This window comes from Carcharhinus amblyrhynchos, chromosome 1, assembly GCF_965287045.1.
Source record: "Carcharhinus amblyrhynchos chromosome 1, sCarAmb.v2.hapA, whole genome shotgun sequence".
Taxonomy (NCBI): Eukaryota; Metazoa; Chordata; class Chondrichthyes; order Carcharhiniformes; family Carcharhinidae; genus Carcharhinus; species Carcharhinus amblyrhynchos.
In genome coordinates this window covers 81534091-81554860 of record NC_137324.1, presented here as the reverse complement: position 1 = coordinate 81554860, position 20770 = coordinate 81534091, and the positions used below count along the sequence as shown (strand labels likewise).

Genomic DNA, 20770 nt, shown 5'->3' with positions numbered 1-20770 from the left:
TCTGCTTGTGATGACACAAGAAGGAAATGACATTAATTAAAAAGCAGAATACATTTTTCTTTCTGAAGGAATACAGGTTTCAAGTGGACTGACTTGATTTCGCTTCAGTGCTAGGATAAGGGATTTACCTGTAAAATGTGTTTCACTCCCCCCATGGACTGGTGGCACACCCCAGAATGCCACATTCTACTGTGATGGCGGCTGCCCTTTGAACACTTATAGTAGCCAATTGCCCAGGTGGAAGCTGCTATCAGGATTGGACCACTGCTGAAGCAGCCTGGATATAAAGAGATCTCCCACTCAATCAGCATTTTCCTACATGGGGGAGGGGGCGTGCGGGAGGGGCAGGATGGTGGTGTGCGGGTGAGAGAAGTAGGATGGTGGTGTACGGGTGAGAGGGGGAGAGCAGGTGGAGGGGGAAATGGGGGTGTGCAGGTGAGGAGGGGTGAGATGGGAGTGAGGGAGCATGTGGGAGGTGGGAAATGGGGCTGTGTGGGAGGGTTGAATGGTTGCAATCCTGATTCCTGCCACCCAGGATTTATTTGCGTGCACTTCCAATTAAAGCCCTGTCCATGTGTCAGCCACTGGGGCTCGCATTTTCCCAGATTTGGGTTGCTGAAGGCTGGGCACCAATTACTGCTACACGTGAGAACTTCAACTCCCATCCAGCCCCGTGGGCTGCTCTCACTTTGATTCCATACTGTCACTCCTCACTGCACAGAGGCACAGCACAATGGTCACACGGGTAACATAGTTCTCACCAATGACTGTGTCAGGAAAGAAAGAACAGCCCTTCCTGTGCGATTGTCTCAGCAGAGTGATTGATATGTACATTCTGGAAAGGATTTTAATGTCGTTCTGTCCTCAATTGGCTGCAAGACAGTCATCATTTTGGAGCTCCCCTGTGGTTTGGAAACCCTGCGCCAAGGTACAGCAGTTTCATTGTAAGTCCACCCCTCTGTGCTACTTTAATTCTGGACTCTTTAGCAATCCAGACTGTGATTGCTCCACCATTGGTAGCTACATTTCATTTGCGCAGAACCTAATCTCAGGATCACTCTCCCCCCACACATCTGTCTTTGCCTTCTTCCTTTAAGACACTCCTCAAAACTTACATAAAATGAAAGCAAATTACTGCAGATGCTGCAATCTGAAACCAAAAGAGAAAATGCTGGAAATCTCAGCAGGTCCAGCAGCATCTGTAAGGAGAGAAAAGAGCTGACATTTCAAGCTTAACAGGCTTTGACAAAGGGTCATCTGGACTCAAAACATCAGTTCTTTTCTCTCCTTACAGATGCTGCCAGACCTGCTGAGATTTTCCAGCATTTTGTCTTTTGGCCTCAAAACTTAACATCTTGGTCTAAGCTTTTGGTCACTTGATCTAATGTCTCTTCATGAAGCCCAGTGCCATATTTTGTTTTATAATGCTCCTGTTAAGTGCTTTGGGGTGTCTTATTTCAAAAAGGCACTATATAAGTAGTTATTGTAGCCATATACATGAACGCACTTAATTCTGACGCCTGATATTACCTGGTCATTCCAAAATCAGATACTTTCACCACGTGTGAGTCACTCACTAAACAGTTCCTGGCAGCCTGAAAAGAAAACATTGTTTTTATAAAGATATATGGTATACTTCTACCACAATTTTTAACTGTTGACATGAATGGGTGGCAATCAAGGGCTGCATTACTTAGGATAACTGCCACTTGGACATTTGCATCTTTTTCAAGTAACATCTTGCATATTTTAACATGTCTTATATTCACAGAAGTTAAATTTACATGGGATTTGTTCAATTATTTCTGTAATTTCAAAAGGAAAAGGCAAACTAATCCTACTTCCATGGAAATTCAATGTCATTATTTATCATTATCACAGAAATTCAAATTTATGCACAAAGATTTATCAATACATTACAACTTTATTAATAAAATGGCATAAAATCATAGAATCCTTACAGTGACGGAGGTGGCCATTTGGCCCATTGAGTATCTACCAACTCTCCAACTAAGCATCTTACCCAGTCACAGTCCCCCCGCACCCCCCCCCTCCCCCCACCACCTTGTATTTACCCCACTAATCATGCTAACCTACACAGCTTGGGACACAAAGGGGCAATCCACCTAATCCACACATCATTGGAGGAAACCAGAGCACCCAGAAGAAACCCACACAGATACAGGGAGAACATGGAAACTCCACACAGTCACCCAAGTCTGGAATTGGTGCTGTGAGGCAGCAGTGCTAACCCTATGATTCTACATAATATTAGAATATGCTATGCAATGATGCCATGATGATGATGATACAGAACATAGAAAAACTACAGCACAGTCAGGCCCTTCGGCACCGTTCGGCTTCCGTTCTAAAGGGGGGGGCGGTTTAGAACGGAGTTGAGGATGAACTTCTTCACTCAAAGGGTGGTGAATCTCTGGAATTCTCTGCCCGTTGAAGTGGTGGAGGCTGCCTCACTAAATATTTTTAAGACGCGGGTTGATGGGTTTTTGATAAGAGAGGGGATTAAGGATTACGGGGCGAGGGCGGGAAAGTGGAACTGAGCCACGACAGATCAGCCATGATCTTATTGAATGGCGGGGCAGGCTCGAAGGGCTAGATGGCCTACTCCTGCTCCTATTTCTTATGCTCTTATGGCACACAAGTTGCGCCGATGATATCCCTACCTACTAGGCTTACCTATAACCCTCATGTCCCACGTACTCATCCAGAAGTCTCTTAAAAGACCCTATCGAATTTGCCTCCACCACCACCGACGGCAGCCGATTCCACTCACTCACCACCCTCAGTGAAAAACTTACCCCGATATCTCCTCTGTACCCACTCCCCAGCACCTTAAACCTGTGTCCCCTCGTAGCAACCATTCCAGCCCTGGGAAAAAGCCTCTGAGAATCCACCTGATCTGTACCTCTCAACATCTTATACACTTCTATCAGGTCACCTCTCATCCTTCACCTCTCTAAGGAGAAAAGACCGAGCTCCCTCAACCTATCCTTATAAGGTATGCCACCCAATCCAGGCAACATCCTTGTAAATCTCCTCTGCACCCTTTCAATAGCTTCCACATCCCTCCTGCAATATTTTTAAAAATAAAGTGTTTATTGTTAGTCTTTAACTATACATAGATCCCACGTAATCGTCATGCATGGTACTGTCTCTATGCAGGTAAGCTGCTTAATTGGAGATTTTCTGCATATATTGTTCTCTCTCAGAGTCTCTTACCATGTGACTACACATCATGCCATGGGCAAAGTTATTCTCCAGCCCTACGTTAAACCTTGTTCTGCTGAGCACCATTACATTACTATACCATATAGGCACAATATTACAACATACCCTTTACTTCTCTAAAGAAATTTTATCTCCCTTCTAACAGAATATTACAATACAATCTTTACGTGCTATCCTTTCTCCCCACTTCAGGTCACTGACTTTACAAATTCAGACGGTCTTAAGTGCTGTCGAGTTGGTCTTAAGTCTTGACAGTTCTTCCACATCTCACTCTGTCATATTTGGAAGAACAGTATTATTGCTTTGCTTCTGGTACTGGGCTTCACTTACTTTACTTCTTTGAGTCACACTTCTCTTTATTAAAAACACATTAATCTTTTTGAACATTGAGGGTTTGTCCCATTCCTTCTGAGGGAAATGTGCACACTGTTCCTACAGCAGACTCAAATTTTATTTTTCTATGGTGGCTGTCATGTTCTTGTTGGATATATACAATTTGGACCCCTCATTTCCAATTGTTTCATAATTTCAGCTCAATTTCAGTACATCGGAGACATCAACTGCTTTTTCTTCTATTAGTGCCTTTACTGTTTTCAGGTTCATTTCTGTCCTTCCTTCTGTCAGCAACAGAACTTTGTCCTTGTTTTTCATTTTGGTTTTGCTGTTGACCAGATTTGTCACTGTAGTCTTGTTTCAGTTCTGTAATTGCGTTACTTATGACTTTGTTATTCACTTGCAGCTTGGAAAGTTCTATGGCTTTTCCTTTCAGTGCACCCTCTTTTGCACTCAACTGCTTCTTCAGGTCTATAGTTTCTTATAACGTTTGGCTTCTTCCTGAATATTGAACATTGCAGAGTCAGTTCTGCCAACTGGTTCTTCAGTTTGTTCAAAATGGCGTGAAATTAATTTTCCTTTGCTCTGCAATTTTCAAGAATAATAATTTTTGTCTTGAGGGATTCTTGTAAGATGTTCAGATGTTACATCAGGTTTTCCATTTTTTTCCCAAAGCTCACTAACTTCATCTGGCACTTTCCTGTTATTCAGATGAGCCTCCTCCAGTGATCCTCTCATCCCACAAACATTGGGGATAAAGAAAAAGATTTACAGCTAAACCCTGATTTAATCTGGAGTAGCAATAACAGAATTGCTGGGAATAAAGATCCCATTGCATAAAGTAAGGTGAATTAACATGACATTGTAGGTGGTGGGGGAAGAGAGAGTGGTGAGACAGGGGAACATCAGACATGTTGCAGTTTCAGGTGGCAAGATACATGATTTGTCAGTACATTCATAGGAAACAAGCATGGATTCCTTAATCCCAAAATGACAGAAATACAAAAGAAAAACACAACCTCAATAGTTCTATGGGAGATTTTGTTCACTCATAACGATGACTTAAGGCAAGGTGATGGGTAGGTGGTTTATACCAAACCAGCTATCCACCACTCTGCTGTGTTGCTATTCATCTAAGAATTAAAGTGAAGATTACTAAAATTGTTCTCTGTGTAAATGCAAGGACTACAGCACATACAAAGAACAAAATAGGCAAATACAACACAGCCCTCATTTCATACAACAAAGGCAGCAGGGTGGCACAGTTGTTAGCTTGAGGGACCTGGGTTCAGTTCCCGGTTTGGGTCACTATCTGCATGGAGTTTGTGTCTGCATGGGTTTCCTCTGGGTGCTCTGGTTTTCTTCCACAGTCCAAAGATATGCGGATTAGGTACATGCTAAATTGCCGCTTAGTGTCCCAGGATGAGTAGGTTAGAGGGATTAGTGAAGTAAATATGTGGGGTTACGAGGATAGGGCCTAGGTGGGATCATCATCGATTCAGACTCAATTGGCCGAATGACCTCCTTCTGCACTGTGGGGATTCTATGATCCCACGCAGCACGCTCACCAATAAAAAGACCAACAAACAATCCCCAAATAAGGAAATATCTCTGTATTGCAAATACTGAAATCCAGGAATTAACACCAAACACAGGGCCAGAAGCAGAGTAGGCATCTCCTCCCCCCAGTACCAATCAGCAAAACCAAGATTGAACGCTAACAGCGATGCACTTTAGACTATGGCCTTCCTCATTCCACTGTCAGAGCATGTCAGTGGACATACACCATCAAAAAGATTAAATAGACAATCCTGATTTTCACAGGATAAAGGGCAACAAAAGCCTCTGTGTTCACCCTTATCAGGATTAAAGACAGAATCACAAAACCTGGAGTAAAATCACAAGGGAACAAAGTTCAGGATTAATGATGAACTGCAGAATAATATAAACGTCCACAGAGCTTGAATAAGCAAAAGCCATGAAAGATCAAACATCATAAGAACATAAGAAATAGGAGCAGGAGTAGGCCATCTAGCCCTTCGAGCCTGCCCCGCCATTCAACAAGATCATGGCTGATCTGAAGTGGCTAGTTCCACTTTCCCGCTTTCTCCCCATAACCCTTAATCCCCTTGCCTACCAAAACCTATCTACCCGTGTCTTAAATATATTTAGCAAGGTAGCCTCCACCACTTCAACGGGCGGAGAATTCCAGAGATTCACCACCCTTTGAGTGAAGAAGTTTCTCCTCAACTCCGTTCTAAACTGCTCCCCCCTTATCTTGAGGCTGTGCCCTCTAGTCCTGCTGTCCTTTCTGAGCGGGAAGAATCTCTCTACCTCTACTCTATCCATCCCCTTCATTATCTTATACGTCTCTATAAGATCCCCCCTCATCTTTCTAAACTCCAACGAGTACAGACCCAGTCTATTCAGCCTCTCTTCATAGTGCAATCCTCTTATCTCCGGTATCAGCCTAGTGAACCTCCTCTGCACTCCCTCCAAGGCCAAAATATCCTTACGCAAGTGCGGCGACCAAAACCGCACACAGTACTCCAGCTGCGGCCTCACCAATGCCCTATACAGTTGCAGCAAGACCTCCCTGCTTTTATATTCTATCCCCCTCGCTATAAAGGCCAGCATCCCGTTCGCCTTCTTGATCACCTGCTGCACCTGCAGACTGGGTTTTTACGACTCATGCACAAGAACCCCCAGGCCCCTCTGCACCGTAGCATGCTGCAGCTTTTCGCCCTTTAAATAGTAATCCCTCCCACTATTATTCCTGCCAAAGTGGATAACCTCACACTTGCTAACATTGTACTCCATCTGCCAGGTCCTTGCCCACTCGCTTAGCCTATCTAGATCCCTCTGCAGACTTCCCACACCCTCCGCACAATTTGCTTTTCCACTTATCTTCGTGTCATCAGCAAATTTCGACACCCTCCACTCAGCCCCCTCCTCCAGATCATCCGTATAAATGGTAAATAGCTAAGGCCCCAGCACCGAGCCCTGCGGCACTCCACTAGTCACCAACCGCCAATCCGAATAGCACCCATTGATACCAACTCTCTGCCTCCTATTAGACAACCAATCCTCTATCCACGCTAACACCTTACCCCCAACTCCATGCCCCCTAACCTTCTGAAGCAACCTTTTGTGCGGCACCTTATCAAACGCCTTTTGAAAATCGAGAAACACCACATCCACCGGTTCCCCTCTGTCTACCGCACTAGTCGCATCCTCATAGAAATCCAATAAATTTGTCTGACACAACTTCATCCATCATCCAGGGTTATCCAGAATTTCAATGAGGCCTTTGCACCTCCTCCAGTGACATGGAGGATACTTCAGCACCTGAAAGCTCTGGTGAAGAAAACTTTAGACCCTACCAGGTGGAAAGACCCAACATATCCAGCTGCCTCCAATCCTTCTCGATGAACACAGAGGGCACAACAAAATAAGGCCAGTGGTCGATGCCTTCCACTGACTCCAGGCCCCAAAGATTGGACATAATGTGTTTCACTGAACACGAAATGTCAAGCCCTCAAATCGAGCTTGTGAAGGCGTGGCAGCCAGTTCTCAAATTCAGGCCAGAAATTCATACCCAGCTGCCCTCAGGAGAATGGACACATGGATACTCCTCCAGCTCCATCTCCCTGAATCAACCAGAATGTTCTACATTCCACGCAGCAGGATTTCCAAATTTCCAAGAACTGAAAGATGATCCAAACAAACTGCCCTCTTGACTGATAGGATTCTTTTCTCCACATCACCCATTTTCTTTAGGATGCCTCAGTTCATCAATCTGGGTACCAGAAATTTGTGCCAGGGTGCCAAGGCCATCATCCATAATGGTGGCCATCATCTCAACACTAATAGCATCACTGAACCACGTGTCCATTCAGCAGGAATACTGTCACTGTGAACTAGAGCACATCCCGGCCATCTCCAACTGCCTCGATCGGACATGGATGTTCTTGACTTATTTCGGCTCCCCACATCAAAATTCAACCAGGATCAGTGAGGGACATAGCACAGATTATACACATCAGGATCGTATAATTATGCTTGTGCATCAGGATAAAAAAAAATTAAAAATGTGTAGCGCTAGAGCCTGCGAAAACACTGCCATTTCAGAACCTACATCATGCAAGTGCCCCCAGGTATATTTAATTGCCAATTCATGTATTATTAAAATTGCACTGTATTACTTAATCTCTAATTTGTTCACATATATCCAATGTTAGATCCAATGACATGCAAGAGGTTAGGGAAAGGGTACCGCTAAGCCGACATCAGAAGTTTAGAGCAAACTTGTAAAGTAGAACCTTGCAAGTAATAATTACCCAAATCCCCACACAAACTAGGATAGGAGCAGACAGATTAGAAAAATTAGCTGAGAAAACAGAAAATGGAGAGGAGGGGAAAAGAGTACTTATTAAATTGGAGACACATAAAATATGATGTTCCCCAAGGATCAGTGCTTGGACAACCACTATACATAATTTATATTAACAATTTAGATTTTGGAACAAGTAACTTTACCAAAGTTATGGATGATACCAAACATTTTTGAGGGCAAGGCACAATGTACATGTAATCATGTGGAAGAATGGAATATAATTAAACAAAACATTAAAAAACCTGCAGACTGTATAATTAGTGGCAAATGACATTTAACAGATAAAGATGGGGTGATGTACTTTGGTAGGAAAAATAGAAACATCATTTGCACCGAATAGGGTAAAAGAGAAAAAGGATCAATGAATACTGGGAACAAATCAATAAAAGTAACATGACAGTTTAACAATTAAAAATGTCAAAGCACTGGGATTTATTTCTGGGGTAAATAATTCAAAAAGCATATGTAGTTATGTTAGACATGTTTAGGATAGTGTTAGGCCACTCATGAGTAACGTGCACAATTCTTCACTCTGTGCTATAAAAGTGATTTATAAGCATTGGAGAAATTGGAATAAACATTTATAAGGGTGGTACTAAAACTGATGGCTATTGAAAAAAAACTGAACAGGTTAGGGTGTTTTTCTTCAGAAAAGGGAATATTTAATGGTGACCTAATAGAGGTCTTTAATTTAGGCTAGACAGGGTAGATGCAGAGAGAATGATTCCACTTGTGGGAGAATCCAAACCTATGAGCCAGTGATACAATATAGTTACTAAAAAACCCAATAAGCAACTAAGAACAAATTTTATTTGTATATGGAAGGATGGTGGAGGGACCCAAGTGTCTCAGTACATGGATATGAGAGCCTGCTCCCATTGGTGGAAGGGTCACAAGCCAGAGGGTAGCATTTTAAAGTGTTTGACAAAAGACAACATGAAAATTTTTTTCACACAGTTAGTGGTTAGGATCTGGAATACACTACCCGAGAGTGTTGTAGAAGCAAATTCAATCATGGCTTTCAAAAGGAAATTGGATAAATATCTGAGGACAAATAATTTACAAACCTACGGGAAATGACTGTGGGAAGAGTGGGGACAAGCTGAGTTGCTCTTGTAGAGAGGTAGCATGGATATAATGGGACATATAGACTCCTCCTATGTTGTAACCATCGTATGAGAATTTGAGCAGACTAGGCCTATGTTCCCTGGAATTTGGAAGAATAACAGATTGAGACATGAATAAATTCTTAAGGGGCTTGACAGGGTGGATACTGAGAAAATGTTTCCCCTAGCTGGGAATCTAGTACACAGTCTCAGAATAAGAGATCAACCATTTAGGACCGAGATAAAGTGAAATTTCTTTACTCAAAGAGTAACGAATCTTTGGAATTTTTTACCGGGGAATTGTGGATGCTCAATAATTCAGTATAGTCGAGACAGAAGTCGAAAGACTTTTGAGTGTTAAGTGGTGTGGGGATAGCGTGAAGTTGAGGTACAGGTGTAGCCATGATACTGTTGAACAACAGAGCAGGTTCCTAGGCTCAAATGGCATACTCCAGGTCTTTTACTTCTTATGCTTTTTACTCAGACGGTGGTTAGGATGTGCAACTCTACCAAAGGAAGTGGTTGAGGCAAAAAAACATAGCAGCTGTCAAAAGGAAATGAAGCAAGAACATGCTCAAGGTCTGAAATGAGATATCTAGAATGGGACAATGCTAAACACCGGCACAGACTAGTTGAGCTGAATGGTGTAGGACTTCCCCACTGGAAGTGATTAGCAAATTCTGTTACTGTCTGTCTCTTGATATACGCACACGGAAAGGAGTTACTTTTGGCCGACTCATAAAATGTGCATGGAGTATCAAGCTAACTCTTAGGACTAATATGCTGGTTTACGAGGCCTACGTTCCTGCGCTTTTTTGTGTGACTCTGAAACATGGATGACTTACAACTATCAAGAAAGGAAGTTCAGTAAGTTTCATCTTTGTTGGTTGTGGTATATTCTGGACATCTTATGGAAGGACAAAATTATAATGATGGCTGTCGTCTCAAAGCTCCCAAGTATGTTGATATTGATCAGAGGCAATTTTACTCGATTGGGAACGTTGGCAGAGTCGAAGATGGTCATAATAGCAAAGGATTTTTATTAACCAGGGCTGGACGAACAGTAGAACACCCAAAGCTCTGCTTCAAGAATGGGATCAAATATGATATGAAGACCCAAAACATTGATTCTCAGAGATGGGAAACACTAAATGGTGACGGAGAAATTTGGTGACTTAACTGTGGGCCAGCATGTGCATGATGATGTGTGGCTCCAACAGATACCAATACCAACCTAGAATGACACCAGATAACCACATATGGCACTCGCAGCAGAACCTGTGCATGAGTCGCAAAAACCCAGCCTGCAGGTGCAGCAGGTGGTCAGGAAGGCTAATGGGATGCTGGCCTTCATAGCGAGAGGGGTTGAATATAAAAGTAGGGAGGTCTTGCTGCAGCTGTATAGGGCATTGGTGAGGCCGCAGCTGGAGTACTGTGTGCAGTTTTGGTCGCCGCACTTACGCAAGGATATTTTGGCCTTGGAGGGAGTGCAGAGGAGGTTTACTAGGCTGATACCGGAGTTGAGGGGGTTGAGCTATGAGGAGAGGCTGAATAAACTAGGCTTGTACTCATTAGAGTTTAGAAGAATGAGGGGAGATCTCATTGAGACATATAAGATGATGAATGGGATGGATAGGATAGAGGTGGAGAGACTCTTCCCGCTCAGAAAGGACAGTAGGACTGGGGGCACAGCCTCAAGATAAAGGCGGGGGACAGTTTAGAACGGAGTTGAGGAGGAACTTCTTCACTCAAAGGGTGGTGAATCTCTGGAATTCTCTGCCCATTGAAGTAGTGGAGGCTGCCTCGCTAAATATTTTTAAGACGCGGGTTGATGGGTTTTTGATAAGCGAGGGGATTAGGGATTATGGGGAGAGGGCGGGAATGTGGAACTGAGCCACGACAGATCAGCCATGCTCTTATTGAATGGCGGGGCAGGCTCGAAGGGCTAGATGGCCTACTCCTGCTCCTATTTCTTATGTTCTTATGTTCTTAGATTTATCTCTTCAGCCATCAGTACAGTGCACCATGTGAAGCTACCCTACCCCTAATGGATGTATTCACAACTGATTGTGGCATTGTGCAGATGGAAGGATGTTGTCATATGTGTTGAAAAACAAGCCCAAATTACAGAAAAGAAAAAATGCCATACTTGACAATACAGTTAACGCTTTTACAGGTAAAAGATAAGTCGCCATAGTCTCAGATGACCATAGGCTGCTCTTCTCTTTGAGGGGGAGAGCTGACTCATGGTGATTTACCTGAGGATCACCACATCACAACTGAAAGATAAGGTTGAGAAGGTTCATAGTAACCTCAGCTGGTATGGGCTGTTGGCATCATTCACCAGCTATCCAGCCAACTGAGCTAACCAACTACCTTCTTAACAATTACTAACATGATAATCAAACATTACATACACCTTTTGTTAAAAAAAAGGTGCTTTTTAGATATCTCGCATAATATTTCTGACAATCATACAGCCTAATTTTGCATTAGATTCTGGAGGTCGAATTAACTTTCTGGTATAAATTTATAATGTGATAAGTAATTAAAATGATTACCAGATCTCTGTGGATGAATCCATGAGCCTCCAAATATGACATGCCATGGCACACATCCTGGCACATGCTCAGTAACATCTCATTGTTTAACTGGCCCCTTCTTTGTCGGAGGTAGTTCAGCAGACAACCAAGTTCCATAAATTCAGTCACTATATACATTGGTTTTTGCTGTGTGCAAACTCCATATAATTGCACTAATTTAGGATGCGATAATTTCCTAAAGACAAAAATCAATCACGTAAGTACAATTTTGACTCTTCAGTTCATGCAATGTACTTTGCATCACTATTATCAAATTTGTGGAATGTTCGACTTGTTTAATATAAACACTAGCAAGTTCAGTAGCAAACAGTAATCACACAAGGTACATATGCACCTATAATTTAATTTTCATTGTTTATTCACTTTTTTCCAGCTGCTTTTCCTGCATTTATACTTTCCATTTCTCCTGAAGACCTTTAGCTTGTGTTGGGTATAGCTGAAAGGTCTATCTAGAACCCAACTTAACATTATTCACATGCAAGCCTCAACAGTGAGTTGAAAGGCTATTCGGTCACAAGACTATCAGAACCAAGCCCCATGATACCCTCCTTACCTGGTGTCCATATATATATATTCCCAATAAGAGTCACAGAATAGTCATCAGGACCAGGAACCAAATTGGGAGGGGGGTTAAATGCCAATACCAAGCTGATACTAGGTTGTGATTGATAACAGCATATAATTTCCTGAATAAGTAACTAGAAGGAGCTCTCCAGAACCTGAAATCTCTGCATTAAAACCATGGTGTGCTACCAAGTAACACTTGCATGCCCCTTCTGGTCTCTCCAATATCCACCTTCCCCAATCCCACACTTGGTGCCAGTGACACAAGCCAATCATCATCTTCTTGGTAACTACACTGTCTTTTGGGATTCAGCTGGTTCTCTAAGGGTTCTGGTGACACAGGAGAAACTATTTTGCATAGTCCTGCTCACCAGTTTTGCAACAGTTTGTGATTAGCATTGGAGATTTGGGTGCAAAATAGTATTTTTAATTGTGGTAAAATTCCCTTTATCTAAATCAGAATAAATATGTTGCAATGTATAAAAGGCTGTCTATCCAATGTTTAATTATATTTGTCCACAAATTGAATCTCAGATAAACAGTTTAGTGCCTCAATTGTATTTTTGAAGCATTTAAAATAATTTTAGCTAATTTATTCTCAGCGTCTTCTCATTAGTGAATAGATGCTGTAAAATTACAAGTAGTGGCAAAAAACATGAAGGATCTAAGGAAGTGTTGAGGTGTCAGGGTGCAGCTTTTTGAAGTGTTTCAAGTAGTTAGCTGTGCGCTAAAATGTCAATGTCCTGGCAAATTTCTGGCTACAGTCTTTAAACTTTAGTGTGGCACACACACATTATAAAGTGATTTGTTACTTTTATAAACCTTGCAAATTTCCTCCCTTTTCTCTTCCTAAAGCATGGAGTGGAGCTGCATGGCCCCTCATGTCCTCTGATACTCTGTTCAAATAATATAAACATTTAAATTTAAATAGTGTCTATTAGCACTTTGGAATGGGAAGCATTACTGCTGAGCCTAATTTTGGCCTCATAAGCTAGCCATACACGGCTTCACCCGACAGTTACCAAAAAACAACTCTGGCTGATTTTCACTTGCAATAGTAGTAGCGCGTCTGAGGCAGCTATTTTGGCATTGACTTGGAATGTGGGATTTTATCAGACTATATGGTTCAATAACTTACTGGATAAACTTACATCATATGTAGAGTATCAGAAATAAATGTATTGGCACTCACATCATGATTTTGGCTTCTTCTACGAAATCCTCTTCATACATTGCACCTTCACGAATTGCTTTAATTGCTACTTTGTGTTGAGCCCGCCACTTTCCTAAGCGCACCACTCCAAACTGTCCACTTCCCAGTTCTTTCATAAACGTTAGCTCAGATGGGTTTATTTCCCATTTATCTGTGTGAGCAATCATTAAACATGTTCAATTATGTAAACTGACCAGAAACCTTCAAGTTACGGCAGAGAAATTAACCTACATAACGTGCGTCAATAACTTAATTTCACTAGTTTTTTTCTCATTCATGGGACATGGGCGTCGCTGGCTGGCCAGCATTTATTCCCCATTTCTAGTTGCCCTTGTACAGCAGTTTCGAGTCAACCACATTGCTGTGGCACTGGAGCCACATGCAGGCCAGGCCAGGTAAAGTAAGATTGGCAGATTCCGTCCCTAAAAGAGCCAGATGGGATTTTCTGACAATCAGTAATGATTTTATGGTTATCAGTAGATTCTTAATTCCAGATTTTTTTTGATTGAATTCAAATTTCACCATCTGCTGTGGTGGGATTTAAACCTGGGTCCCCAAAACATTAGCTGGTTTCTGGATTAATAGTCTAGTGATAATACCACTGGGCCATTGCCTCCCCTTTGTTGCCTTAGCCAAAGTACTGACATTTGTGTCAAAAATGTTCTTAACCAATGAGAATGTGCAATTAATAGAAACCAGTATTTGAAGAAATAAAAGTAGATCATATAACTTTGTTGAAAATATTGGCTGAATTCCAAACACAAAAACAGATCTGTACTTGAGCAATATTTTGTAAAACAAAATCAAAATGTTTTAAATTATGCTCTAAAATTTACATTCCTGTGTAATCTGCAATGTAACATGGCCTAAAAAAAGTATACTTTAATACTCAAGCAAATATATTTCAATATATTTATTTTCCCAAGTCAGGTAAAGCTAACGTGACAGTAAAGAACAAATATTTTAATGGAACTTTGAGTAGAAATTAAAAATTCTGGTTCTTTAAAGGTTACAAAAATTCGAGCAAAATTAAAGGTTAAGGAAGCAAATCAGAAGGTATCAGCACTCAACTTAATCAAGAGCACCTAGCTGCAGCTCTTAAAAAATCTAGACTGGGTTCTGTTTGCATTCCTGTTGATCAAATTGGATCAAAATGATTTGCAAATATTTAACTAAATCTCAACGACTAGAGAACAGATAGCACTGACTCTATACTAGCTAAAGAGAATAATTTACATCTTAAAAAAGATCTAGCAGCTTTTGAAAAAATAGGTAGTTACATTACCATAGCTAAAGCCAGCAGTTGTAGGTGCAGATCGTCCTTTACAGCTGACTGGATATCGCAATCGTGTGACAAGACCTAAGACAATACTTCATGATGTTAATCAATGCATTACTTCAACATATAGAAATATACCTTTATTTAAAGTTCTACAATTGGTGTTAGGACCTCAATTTACATGCACAACATATCTTTCTTAGGCTGTCACCTTGCACATCTCAAGATCACTAGCTTCTAATTTGATAGCTGGCACACTTCCAAAAGAGATCAGGTGCAGGAGCACATGGGTGTTTCAATGTTCATTTTTCATGCAAAAACAGGAAAAAATAATATTTAATTTGCCCCCTAAATGTCTTTTTTTATGTAATGGGACACCTGATGCTACTCAGTCCTTTAACTATGTTAAATTTAGTTAACTATAACTAAATGTATGTTTACCACTGACACTTTTAAGCTATGAAATTAGATGTAAAACTCAAAACATGAATTGCTTTTTACAGAATTATAGAATGGTTACAGTGCAGGAGACTGCCATTTGACCCATCAAATCCATGGTGGAACTCTGCATGAGCAATGGAATGAGTCTCACACTCCTGGCCATTTCCCTGACCCCTGTAATTCTTTCCCTTCAGGCGCTTATCCAATTCCTCGAACGTCAAACTGAACCTGTCTCCATCATTCCTTCAAGCATCCTTTTTAGATTGAAACAACTCGCTGGGTAAAAACATTTTTTCATTAAGTTTCCTTTAGACATGTTACCAATCACTTCATTTGTGCGCTGTTTGCTCTTTCAACTTGATTTCAGCTACAGTTCTTTACAGCTAGATACACAACACTTGCACTTTCAGGAAATTACACATCATCCCTTCAAGCATTCTTGTTCCCCCAAACCCTCAGGCATCTTTCCCCATTGACTGTCTGCTCTAACTACCTTTCACTTACTGTATGCGCTCAGTGCCTCCCCTCGACTGGGCAAGCTTACAGCCTCCCTTGACTGGAACTTCTCAGTGCCTCCTCTCAACTATAAAGTCCACAATTCCTTTCTGTTGACTGTCTATTCCCAAAGTAAAAACAGTGTTGACGTTCCAGGATGATGACCTGAAATCTGCAAGAGTATTTTCAACAATTTCTGTTCCTATTTCAGATTTCCAGCATCTGTGATATTTTGCATTTGTACTCCCATTCCTTTCTTTTTCTTTGAATTTTAAAAACTTTATCTTAAGATACGCCATAGCACACTTCATCCTCATTGAAATTTCAAGCGGTTATTGGATAGGCACATGGAGCACACCAGAATGATAGGGAGTCAGATAGCTTGATCTTGGGTTCAGACATAGCTCAGCACAACAGCAAAGGCCAAAGGGCCTGTACTGTGCTGTACTGTTCTACTTCTATATTATACTCTCTATGCTCAAGTACAAATTACCTTCACCTGCATTCCCAACCTGGGGTTACATTAGACATCTCTGGGGAGAAATGACATACCAGAAATTCCTCTCATGTCACGTACTCATCTACTCTCTCTTACAAGCATCTTGGGCTCCCTCAGCAAGCTATCTCACTCTTGCACATGGTCTCTCTGTACTGTGTGCAATTTCTCATTAAAATGAAACCCCTCTCACAATCTCAAGCAAGCAAGCTCTGAAGTCCCAGCATTTTCTAAAGATGTGAGGAGGGATCTTCCACAGAATATAAACATCAGTGGCTAGGTCAGTATTTATTGTCCATCACTAATTGCCCTCGAGAATGTGATGGTGAGCTGCCTTCTTGAACTACTGAATTCCATCTAATATAGGTACACCCACAATGCTGTTAGGTGTACATTCTCGAGGGCAATTAGTGATGGACAATAAATACTGACCTAGCCCAAGATGCTGTTAGAGGAAATTCAAGAATTTTGACCCAGTGACAATGAAGGAATGGTAATATATTTCCAAGTCCAAATGGTGTGCAGCTTGGAGGGGAAATTGCAGGTGGTGGTTTTCCCATGCATCTGCTACCCTTGTCCTTCGAGATGGTAGAGGTCGCAGGCTTGGAAAGCACTGCCAAAGGAGCCTTGGTGAGTTCTATCATCGAGTATCATCTTTCCAACATCTGCATGCCATTTAAATAGAACTGATGACCCCATTTATCACTTTGCCTGGGACTGCCAGCTAATTTGTTCAGATCAGCAGCTTTTGGGCTGCTTTTTGAAGTAACCCAGTGGAAGTTTCCAGGAGGCTCAGTAATATAGCTCATGAGTGTGACTGTATGTTCTGTAAGAGACTGGGAAGAGGAGGAAAGTAATTGATTTTGCCATGTCCTATCAGTGTCAATGCAGGCACTGAAATCACTGGTGAAATAACAGCTAATGACTCAACATGGGAATCTCAGCCTGTGAAATGAAAGGAAAACTTGCCACCTGGCATAAAACAGGATCTAATTCAAAGAGTTGTAAATATAAATGAAAAGATATCCTGGGACATCAAACCTGGCAAATTTGTGGTCACGATTTGTTAACTGTTCTCCTAATTTGTCACACCTTTTTCCCCAAAACTCAAAGCAAGCTACGTACCTGATAAAAGTTCTACCCAAAACATTGGATGAGATTTTCCAGTCCCTCCTGTCAGCAGGATCTTCCAGTCCTGCCGAGGTAAATGGATTTTTTGGCTGGCTCATTGCATCTGCCGTAACAGGACTCGCAACACCAGGGCTAGGAAACCCTGGCCGCTAACTCTTGTTTCTTTCTGCCCACACCTGCTAAGACTTTGCAGCACTATTTCTTTTTTAACTGTAGATTCCCATCATCTGCTATATTAAGGCTTTTGCGTTAGTAAATTTTTACCCATTGGATTTGAAACATACTGATCTAGGAAACAGTCCTGATTGCCTTTGAGAAACCGGTCCCCACTTTGGCTAGAAATATTACCTGTATCTCAGTCTATCTTGAGATAATTAAACTTATCCAAAATTATTACACATTTTCCTGAATTGTATACAATTATTATATGTTGACTATTTGATAGACAGTGATGTACATTGGAAATTGTACAATAGCCCCCTACCTCAGCTTTATCCAGATGAAATCTAATGCCATTTGTAAGATGCTCAATTAATGCTACTACCTCTATTCCATTGTTTTTTTTCCCTCTGTGTACCTGTAACTGGCGTAACCAGGAATATTAAGTCATCAGACCACTCCATACCTACAACATATTTCTGCATGTCATTCCCCTCTGTTCAGTTATTGTTACTAACACTTAATCTGATTTAAAAGGTTTTGTTTGATCATAGACATACTCAATCCTTCCTCAAATTCTTTTAATAATCTTATGCTTTTCAACTCTTCCTTTTTTTGATCTGCTCCTTACTATTCTTCTGACTGCCTTTCTTTCTTCCCTCTACCCCTTGCCCCTTTCCTTTCTGCTTATCCATTACACCCCCACCCAAGTCATACTATTCAAACTCTCTACCGCAGTGCTAATTACTAGATGCCAGTTCAATAACAATAAACTGTTAAATCAGCACCAACAAGATTTATTTTATTTCAATACCTGCTGCATTGTGCTGGTGGTATTCAATTAATTCAGGAATGCTGTCAAACAAATGTTTTTCTGCCAAATAGAACTGTACGTGAGGTCCTTTGGTGAGCTTTATATGGTAATGTCGGCTGGATCCATTGCCATCTCTGAAAAAAAATTGAAGCTTTTAATAATAATACTTCTACTTTAATAATAATACTTCTTTTAATAATAATACTACTGTCCCCCTAAAACTGGGGACATTGACTTATAAGTTCATAGGCAGCCCACTAGACAGCACAGCTCATAATTGCTCATTTCATTCTATTAAAGAGTAAAAGTGTTAAAAGTTAAAGACCCTCTCTGCCTGTTCTGCTTCAGTGGCTATGACATCTCCCTCCAATAAGTTAATACCACTATATCTAAACTTGATGGAATGCTATATGTCATCGCATACATATCATTTTTGGGGGTAATTTTAAGATGGATTGGGATAAAAGTAATTCATGCATTCAAAATAGGGGCTTTCAGTTCTTACCATAGAGTCATTGAATGATACAGAAGATTCATGCCTGTACTCTTTGGTTGAGCTAATCAAGTAATCTCATTTCCTGACTCTTTCCCCACAACTTTGCAATATTCTCCCTTCCAAATATTTATCCTATTCTCTTTTGAATGTTTATGTAGCTAAATAGCCAACTCCTGCTTTTAAATATGTTAATTGGTTAATGCCTGCATCGTTTCACACTTGTAATTACTTCAAACTATTTACAGGTCAAAAAACAATTCAGCCCAAGAAACCCCCAAATGTGCCTCATTCCTCTCAGCCTCGCGAGCTGTCTTTTAGAATGCTGTAGTCCATTTTGTGTAGGTACACCCACTGTGCTGTTAGGAAAAGAGCTCCTTCACTATCACATTCTGATCATGTGATAGTGGAGGAGAGTCAATATATTTCCAGGTCAGCGTGGCAAATGGCTTGGAGGGGAACTTTCAGGTGTTGGTGTTCCTTTGTGTCCACAGCCCTTGTCCTTCTCAGTGGCAGCAATCATTTGTTGGATGATGTTGTCTAAGGAGGCATGGTGAGTTCCTACAATGTCTCATGCAGACACTACATACTGCTGCCACTTAGAATCAGTGTTAGAGGGAACGAATATTTGTGGATGGGGTGCCAATGAAGCAGACTGCTTTGTTCTAGATGGTGCCAAGCTTGAGTGTTGTTGAAGCCACGTCATCCATCACACTGCTGACTTGTGCCTTGTAGATAATGGACAGGCTTTGGGGAGTCAGTTGGTGTGTTCCTCCTGCAGGATTCCTAGTCTCTGGCCTGCTCTTGTAGCCATAGTATTTATATGGCTAGCCAGTTCAGTTTCTCTTCAACGGCAACTGCTGGATGTTGATAGTGGGGAATTCAGCAATGGTAATATTATTGAATGTCAAGGGATCATCTCAACTATTCCTTGTTAGTGTCCAACATTCCAAACATTTGTCAATTAAAAAGTTCTCCTTTCAATTGTTTCTCTTTCCATTCTCATGTGGCTATCCCTGGTATATAACAAGGATCTATTCTTGGCCCCTTCCAATTTCTCATTTGCATTCTGCACCTTGATGATCCAAAAATGTAACATCAGTTTTCACAAAAACGTTGGTGATACTCAGCTGCACCTCACCACCACCTTTCTCAACACCTCATTGCCCCTAAATTGTCAAATTGTCTATCCAACATCCAGTACTGGATGAAGAGAAATTGTCTCCAATAATATTGGGAACACAAAAACCATTTTTTTCAGTCCCTGTTATAATTGCACTTCCTTGCCAAGGACTCCAGCCCTCTTTCTTTCAGCTCAGACTGACCAGACTGTTTGTAGTCTTGTATCATATTTGATACTATCTATTACTGCTATTGTGAAGGCCACCAAATTCCCCCTCAATAACATCACCAGCAGATTCTTTCCCACTGTCTCAGCTCATCTGCTGCTGAAACCCCCATCCATGCCTTTATGACCTGTAGATGTCACAACAATGTACTTCCAGCTACCCTTTCTTCTTTTAGTAATTTAGGACGTGTCCCATCCAGATTAGCTGACCTTTCTACTACCAATCTTTTAAGTGCCTCCTCTTTACTAATTTGACCCCATCAAATATTGCTACTTCCTCCTCCTTTACTGCTACATTGGCAGCATCCTCTTTTCCCATGAAGGCAGACGCAAAGTGCTTACTTCGTAACTTCCTTACACCCGCTGTCGACAGAAGAAAATTTGTTTATTTAACCCCAGAGTGGTCCCACCCGTTTTATGGTACTCTTACTTTCTATATGTTTTATCAGAGAGTTTGGGGGTAATTTTTAAGGCAGCCAATAAGCTATTCTCTCTCTCTCTCATTGGTCAAGAAAGTTCATTTTCAGGAATTTCATCCCCTTTTGTCTTTTACAATGTTACTATCCCAGACTCCCATTATCAAAACTCAATAATGCTTGCTTAATTCTGCAGTCTGTCAGCAAATTTACTCCTTTAACACGCATCTTTTG

The 20770-nt window shown here is 41.3% G+C and overlaps 1 protein-coding gene across 1 annotated transcript in view; it reads right to left on the bottom strand.

Annotated features, from left to right (window-relative positions):
• Positions 1–20770, bottom strand: part of LOC145342369 (tyrosine-protein kinase Tec-like) — a 152824-nt gene that overhangs the window by 18844 nt on the left and 113210 nt on the right. Inside the window, exons 12-16 of the mRNA XM_080187901.1 lie at positions 18280–18413; positions 14750–14824; positions 13444–13615; positions 11646–11862; positions 1531–1595 (exon numbers count right to left, since the gene is read on the bottom strand). Coding sequence (XP_080044027.1) covers positions 1531–1595; positions 11646–11862; positions 13444–13615; positions 14750–14824; positions 18280–18413 — 663 coding nt within the window. The remainder of the gene's footprint in view (positions 1–1530; positions 1596–11645; positions 11863–13443; positions 13616–14749; positions 14825–18279; positions 18414–20770) is intronic.